This window comes from Python bivittatus, unplaced genomic scaffold (assembly GCF_059951505.1).
Source record: "Python bivittatus isolate LINGU-HERP-01145 unplaced genomic scaffold, Pbiv_v1 ctg000590_np1212, whole genome shotgun sequence".
In the NCBI taxonomy this organism is placed as follows: domain Eukaryota; kingdom Metazoa; phylum Chordata; class Lepidosauria; order Squamata; family Pythonidae; genus Python; species Python bivittatus.
Window position 1 is genome coordinate 1184507 of NW_028277086.1, and position 7866 is coordinate 1192372.

A 7866-nucleotide genomic window follows, 5' to 3' on the forward strand; every position below is an offset into this window, starting at 1 on the left:
TGAAGCTTATTTTAAGATTTAAGTTTACAGTGCCTCCAGAACGATTCCTGGAAGACCTCAGGAGGTGGCCCTGCCTTGAGATACTCTGGTGGGCTCTGAAAAACTCAATTTCAGAGCAGAGCTGCAGGGGGAGGGGGAGGTTGGGGAGAGATCGCCTCTCTCTTTCCCTGAGCATCTGCTTTTGGGGTCTGCCCCCCCAGCATTGGGGTCCTGCATTGCCAGCAGATGCCCTGTGCGTTGGCGTGGGCAAAATCACGCCCTTCCTTGGTGCTGAGGGCCGACCAAGAACCAGAGGAAACCACGGAAGACATATCAGGAGCCCGGAGGCACTTTATTTGGACGGCGGGTGACATTTCGTAGGAGCATTGACTCGTCCCCCGCGCGAGACGTGGCATCTCTACTGGACGCTGTATACCTCCACTTCGCATAAGGACAAGTATTGCCTCCCGACTAAGTGGACACTGACGTAGCGGCCTTGCTGCTCGTTGCAGTAGATCGTGGTGACGGAGCCCGGGCTGGTGTTCAGGACAATCCCACAGCTGTGGAGCAAGGAGGGTCACGTTAGGAGAGCGAGTCCTTCTGGCCCCCTCCTGCTGATCACCCCAAGCGCGCCCCAAGAACACAGCCCCCCCTTCCGTCTTCAGGCGCAGTCCACCCTAACAGCGGTCCAGACCTCCCATCCTGGGCTCCCTCTGATGCTGTGCCTCCATTTTGTCTCTAATATGTCAATTAATTGGAAATATTAACCTAGTCTGATGAGCTATAGCTCAGTGTTTCTCAACCTTGACAACTTTAAGATGTGTGGACTTCAACTCCCAGAATTCCCCAGCCAGCTGGCTGGGGAATTCTGGGAGTTGAAGTCCACACATCTTAAAGTTGTCAAGGTTGAGAAACACTGAGCTATAGGGTGGATTCTACAGGGTATGGTTTAAAAAACAATCTTTGACTGCACAGTCAGGGGTGCCACGTTGATGTTTTCGACCATGCTTTGAAGAATGCTACGTCCTTTATCAATGGCCACCTGAATGTATCCAGCCGCTTTGCTCCCCGGCCTGCACGGCCGTCTTTGGTGGGCCTCTGGCTGATCCATTCATTGGAGTTGGGCAGCCAATAAATTCAAATGAATGAATGAATGAAATCCTTAGCGCCCAGGCTAATGAGAGAGGGGGATCCTGTGCAATTTTTTTACCCATAACTTAAAATGCCTCTTTTGCTCCTTTATACCACAGTTTTTCTAAGCGAAATATAATGATCAAGGCTTCCTTTATTTGCCATTGCCTTCTCCTGATTTATTGTTTTTAGTTCTGAGTCTAGCCCAAAACACTTGGATTTCTTCTTTTTGACATCTTTTCCACCTTGAGAACATCTTTTTTGAGGTGCAGTGACCGGGACTGTATGTAAAATATCTGAGCAGAGAAACCGCCTTTTCTACAACAGCCACATGTCCTTCTACGATACGCTTAACCCAGTTACTGAAGGAACCTATTTTCTAGATTTGCAACATAAATGTAAGCAGACACTAACCAATCAAGTGGAGTTCGTACAGCACATTAAGCCCCTGCAACTAATCGAGACCACACCTTAGCAAGGTTAGCAGGTGGCGTGAATGCAGCTGCAGGGTCTTCACCTGTCTCCTGGGGGCCAAGGAGGGACGGGGCCTCACGCCCTCCACACAAATGATGTCATGGCACCTTAGTCTCCAGGTCAAAGCTGGCATTTCATATCCAACAGCAGCACAAAATCTTTTATCTGGGGAACCCCCCACGCTGGCTGTGAATTCTGCAAGTGGGAAGCCCCAAACACCTGGAGGGCACAGCTGGGGATGACTAGCGTATAGCAACTTACAGAGGATTGGACTTTCCATGGTCTTCCAGAGTGTCTCCCAAGCGGATCTCAGCCTGATTGATTCTTTCACCACAGCAGTCCTCACGGTTTCCCACAATCACCACGGAGATTTTATAAGAGTCTCCCAGGTCCACATACCACCAGGGGTCTTTGTCATACTTGGTGTGGGTGCAGGAGCCGTGATACCAGTCTCCGTTGCAGTCCCCATCCACGGCTTTGTCTGCTGATCCAATGATCTGATGGCGGTGGATGGAGGACTGGTTGGCCGGCTGCCCTTTGGCCAAGTTCTTTGTCCCTGTACCTGCAGGAGAGAATGGAGGAAATCTTCAAGAAACAGGTGGATGGGGACCTGATTCCTCCAGGAAGAGGGGAATGTGCAAAGCCACAAGGCCACCCTTTTTGTGGGGCCTATGGGGTGAGTTTTGAAGACTGGGAAAGGGGTAGAGGGAACCAAGTTGAGTGCAGTGCTAAGTTTCTTTGCCGTTAGAATGGGGAAACCCCTCGGCCTCTTCTTTCTCCATCCCTACATTGCAGCAAATTGGGAGAAGAGACAAATAAGGCATTGTCACATTAGATTAAATGAGACCTATATCACATGGTCATTTACCATGTGCATTTAATTCCGACTGGTGAGATTCATCCCACTTTGGATAACATGATCTGTAAGCTATGTTGCTCTACTGGAGACCTTGTGGGTGATGGGTTCGTAGACACTCAATAGACTAGGGAGATCAAATCTCCTTTCTCCCTGAAGTTCTGTGGGCCACCTACACCACTTTCTCTCACAGTTTACAGAATATTGGCTTGGTCCTCTGCAGGTCTCTCCAGGAGACCTGGAGCCGTTGCCTCTTCCCAGTTATAAGATGTTGGAAGCAGGTGAGTGTGGGGTAGAAAAACAAAGAACACACAACAGTGAGAACTAAATACTCAAATACCCAGTTTGTTGAGAAACATACAAGACGAAGCCCCTGGTTCCAAGGAAGTCTCACAATGGCCGTGCAGCAGACCCAGGATGCACTGAGGTTCACTGGCTTCATGGCCCTTGTTCACTTCAAGCAAACCAGATATGGCCCCAAATACGTTGGAGGCTGTGGGTTGGCATCTGAAGGTGCTACAAGACTAAGAGGTTACTGTGGAAGGGAAGACCGGGAGAGGACCATTGGGACTTTGAGATGGCCCAGGACTACACCTCTCTCCACATGCACACACACACACACATATCTTTTGGTGGACCTTACCTTCAAGTAGGTGCCTGCAGCTCTGAGCTGCTGCAGGGCCTGCCAACAGCGTCACAGCCAGCAGCCACCCCCAGACAACGAGCATCATCCTGCAAGCGAGGAGCGGAGATATCAGGAAGGCAGGGGCAGTGCCATGGAGGGACTATGAGGATTTGGCTTCCCCTCCACAACATGCCTGTGCATCAGGACTGGCCATGGACCCAAAGGAGGGTGGGACAGAGAGAAACTCGGAGAGGCTTTCAGGTTCTGCCATTCTCTCTTACGTCAGTCAAGAGCATTCCTGGGATCCCTCTTCTGTCTGTTTCCTCACATGGCCTTCCTCACATGGCTGACATCAATGTTAATGTCCCATAAAAAAAATCAAGGTGGATTTATCTGGAGTTTCTTTCTCATGCTGTGCTCTTTCTCAGGGCCATGCAATAATTTCCACCCGTCCCCCCTTCAGCGGCTCGCTCAGGCCTTCCCCATTCTTGGGGTTAGCACTTTGTTCTTCCCACTCACCTTGCTTCGGTTTCTTGGGGATGAACCAAAGGGTTGGCTATCCTTCCTGGAAGGTGGGCAACCACAGCGTCTTTCCACCAAGAGGCCTCAGTGCTGAGTCCTGGACCTCCTTCTGGTCAGTCCTGGTTTTATCCCCTTCCTCACAGGCAGGACTAGCCTGACTCGGGAAGTCCAAGCCAATCAGAGAGAGGCTAACCCAAGGCTGGCCTTTGTCCCAGTTCAGGTGGAGCCTTAGGTTTGCTTTGCTGCCGGATCTATCACGAACTTATTAAACACAGCCTTCTCCCCTATATTCTCACCACCACGACCATCACCAGTCTCGAGCTGGTGTTGACTCTCTCCCCTAGCAGGAAATAGCACACAGCTTCTTAGCAGGAGAGTCTGTTTTCCCCATTCAACTCATGACAAGCCCTAAGCAAACACTAAAATCAGCATTAAATTTGACTGGGGACTAATCAAATCTAGATCTGAATCTGACCTAAAATGGGAGGCCCAACTCTGGGAAGATTTGAAATGCTCCATCGATTTACCACGCACACACGCGTGCTGAAATTCTGTGAAACTTCCGCATATTATGCATAGAATGGGGCCATGATTTCAATGGGGCGATTTGCTTAGCACTAAAAACAGATCAAAAGCAAACTCAAACCCTAAAGGACCTTGGACGCATCAACTAAAGCAGCCATCCATTGATTCTCCTTTATCCATGGAGATACTTATCTTCCCCGATCTGTCCTCCTCCCCCCCCCCCATAAAAAGAAAGACCTCTGTGGATACTGCCTCTGCTGGAAGCCCCAAGGGTGAGGAGCCCTGTTCTCCAACAGGTTCTGGTCTCCTCCAGGATGCCTGAGAAATCGGCCCTTCCCAGACAGGCCCCTTAAGGGGCATCCACCTCCCTGTCACCTGCAGGAGATGGCACAGCAAGCCACCCACTGCCCCAGAGCCTCAAAGGTACCAGGGACAAGGTCACCTCCAGCATCCTGGTCAGGACATCCCTGGGCTTGGGACGGGGGGAAGGTGACTGTAATTTGCACACACTGCAAGTCGCAAGGCACTGCCCTTGTTTGCTTAGTGTGGCTTTCCACAACTGAAGCCCAGAGCAGCAGCCTTCAGGAGGTAATGAGAGCAACGCCGCCTTTTCGCCTTGCCTAATTTGTCAGGGAAATGGCCTCGGGTTCTAGAATAAGGACACGGGGCCGCTGCTTTATAGGGGTCTCCAACCTTTTTGGCCAGGGCGGCACTTTTGCAATTTGGGGAACATCTTGCCTGGCCTCGTCAGGAAGTGGCTGGCACGGGGCCCAGCACCTTTACTAAATTCCAGTTGGAGCAACTGCTGTCTGCCCCCTACCCTCTGCCCACCAGGGCAGGGAGGTGATAGATGCCATAGAGGCGGGTTCCAGTCATGTATGTGGCAAGATCAAGGTTCGGGAGACGGTTCCAAAGAGGTCATGGAAACAGTGGGGTTCAGTTAGGAAGAAACAGAATTCAGCTGGATATCTGGCAGACTTAATGGCAAGAGCTGCTCAGCCATGGAGCAGATGGCCCTAGGAAAATTCTCCTTAGCTGGAAGGCTGGATGGCAGTCAGTTGGGAATGCTCTAATAGCGGATTCCTGCACTGAGCAGGGGTTGGGCTAGATCAGTGTTGTCCAAACCTGGCCACTTTAAGATGAGTGGACTTCAACTCCCAGAATTCTGGGAGTTGAAGTCCACTCATCTTAAAGTGGCCAGGTTTGGACAACACTGGGCTAGATGGTCTCAGGGTCACTTCCAATCCTTACATTCTATGATTCTATGGCTCTCTAACGTCCCTAATGCATTTTTTAAAAGTTTTTAACAAACCACAAATATTTTATTCACAATGGCAGGACTATTTTTCAGTATTACAGGAGAGAATGTTACTTTCCCTTAGTGGGATTATGTATTTAATGATTTCCACAGATATCACACAATTACTACACGTGGAAAAATATTTTCTAGTTTATTTTTTCAAGGAGATAGATTTCACCTTAAACCATCCTGCTCTATTAGTTAGGTTGAGTGTTCCGAAGCCAACTCAGCCATGATTTACATCGGTTTTGTTCCCCTACTAAAACAGAGAAGATTTATCTAATAGCCTTGGGCAAATTTCTTTTCAGCTTTCCACGGTCCTTATGTGAATAGAAGAAAGAAGTGTGAGCAGAAGTCAAGCTTCTGCGTTTGGCACTACGTTTTTGGCTCCGGCAACTTATTCAGGACCTAGCTGCAATGAATCCAGTAGATTTTACTCCTAAGAAATCAGTGTAGAATAGCAGCTTATCTCTGAAATTGCAAGATTTCCTTGTTGGAAGTATTTTGTGAATGTAGGATTGTGGAGCACATCAAAGTTCCTGATGTCTCTAATGCGTAAGTGGAAATAGTTAACTCATGAGACTGAGAGAAAAGCAGGAGGAAATAAAAAGCTTTCCAGTGTAAATGACGGGCAAGATTCTCAAGCTGTGATACGCTTTGTGTTTTTGCTTCAGAACTAGCCGGTGTAGATTCATAACCATTTGCAAGTTTCTCGCTGCGTCTGAAGCAAAAGAAGAGGACTGGAAGAACGTTTTGCCACCCTCCAGCTCACGACAGACGAAGAAGGGTTCTTGGCCTGAACACAGGAGGGCTTACAGCAGGAAGGGATGCAGGAAGACAGTCACGAAAATCAAAGAGGCTAGCAGAAGAGGAAATCCAGCAGAGATAAGGACTATCAGATCAGAAAGACTAGGCAACTCTGCAACCAAGAACGCCTTTTCAGACCACTGATAGAGAAACAGGCAATGAAAACCATGCTGACCAGGAGGCAAGGGTCTAGGGCAGCGTTTCTCAACCTCGGCCACTTTAAGATGGGTGGACGTCAACTCCCAGAATTCCCCAGCCAGCCTGGCTGGCTGGGGAATTCTGGGAGTTGACGTCCACCCATCTTAAAGTGGCCGAGGTTGAGAAACACTGCTCTAGAGAGACTACTACACAATTTCCTTTGTCAAAGGAGAGCCGTGTTAGTCTACGGTGGCAAAAAATGAGGAGACGTTCTGTAGCACCTTTTCCAACTCACAAATTTTATGAAAAGCTGCAGTTCACGAAAGCTGCTGCTTTTTAATAAAAGTTGTGGGTCGGAAAAGGTGATACCTGACTCCCCACAATTTTCCTTTGCAATTCTGAGTCCTACATATAGCCAAACATTCTTGTTTATCTCTTCTTTGAGCAGGCCTTCAAGTCCCAGCCGGTGGCTTTGATCAGCCATTCACAAGTCACAGTGACCGGGCATCTTGAAGGAGCTAATTCTGCAAGTTCAGATGAAGGATGAGATTTTAGGAAGGGATAGCGCACACCCCACGCTCCCTGTTTTCCCTTGGGTGCTCGTTCGAAGAGCAACTGGAACCTTTTATTGGTTTTTTTCCAAACTCAGGAGTTTGGTAGGCGTGCCTCTCTATTTCCAGATCATTAAGCACTCTTTCACCAATGCTGGCTCTAACTCTTTTGTAACCTTCTTGTAAATGTTGTCACACCACAAAGAGGCGGGGGGAATGCAACTCCTCACTGCAAGAAGAAAAAAGAAGGCCTGTGCCCCCGTTGAGTCATTGTTACAAGGAACCAAGATGTATGCCAGCCGTTCAGCCAAATGGCAAATGCCAAGAGATAACAACAAAAGATCAAGGGCCTGCCTTTCAATGAAATGGGTGAGTTGGACAAGGTGCTACCACATCTCGATTTGTTTGCCACCACAGACTAACATGGCTCTCCTACAAAGTCACCAAAGAGGCAAAAATCCTCAACAGCCAAACGAGAGGAGGGAGGAAGGGTATCCATATCTCCAAAAGGGGGTAGAGGAAGACCCAGAAAATGGCTGACCAATTGATATTCAGAGATATTCAGTGGGTAAAACGGTTCTGCCCAGCGTGGGGCTGGGTATGTGGTTCTACACAATCCCACTTTCCCCAGGTACACCACACACAATGAGATTGTTAGTCTCCCCACCCTGTTTCTCCAGGTATCCTACATTAACTGTGGGTTTGTTAGCCAACCCTTTGCATCTTCCCACATTTTACAATTTTGATTGGGGAATAGGTCATCTCTGGGATTTCCCTTTGCCCCCCCCCCCCACTCATGTCTCTTCATGAAGGGGCTACTCACCTTCAGCAGCTGGACTGTTGGCCACTCCTCTGCTCCAGGAATCCCTCCCTCCCAGGTAGCTTGAATTTATTTGCCCTTTATCTCTCTCCATCACCTGTTTTGATCTCTCAGACATGGCCTTCAAACATACCAAAC

General features: G+C 48.9%; 1 protein-coding gene across 1 annotated transcript; it reads right to left on the bottom strand.

Annotated features, from left to right (window-relative positions):
- Positions 1-325: 325 nt before the first annotated feature.
- LOC148214719 (fucolectin-like) lies at positions 326-3715 on the bottom strand. The gene is made up of 4 exons (XM_088148809.1): positions 3585-3715; positions 3084-3172; positions 1846-2146; positions 326-539 (listed from the first exon to the last, which is right to left on the bottom strand). Exons 2-4 carry the CDS (start codon positions 3169-3171, stop codon positions 398-400), a joined length of 531 nt encoding a protein of 176 aa, XP_088004935.1. The 5' UTR covers position 3172; positions 3585-3715; the 3' UTR covers positions 326-397.
- Positions 3716-7866: the final 4151 nt, after the last annotated feature.

What these genes read in the sequence shown, in the direction of transcription:
- LOC148214719 (XM_088148809.1), bottom strand. Translation starts at nt 3,171, where the DNA reads ATGATGCTCGTTGTCTGGGGGTGGCTGCTGGCTGTGACGCTGTTGGCA. An exon ending in CTGCAGGCACCTACTTGAAG is followed by an intron (nt 2,147 to 3,083) that starts GTAAGGTCCACC and finishes TCTCTCCTGCAG; the next exon opens with GTACAGGGACAAAGAACTTG. An exon ending in CATGGAAAGTCCAATCCTCT is followed by an intron (nt 540 to 1,845) that starts GTAAGTTGCTAT and finishes CTTGCTCCACAG; the next exon opens with CTGTGGGATTGTCCTGAACA.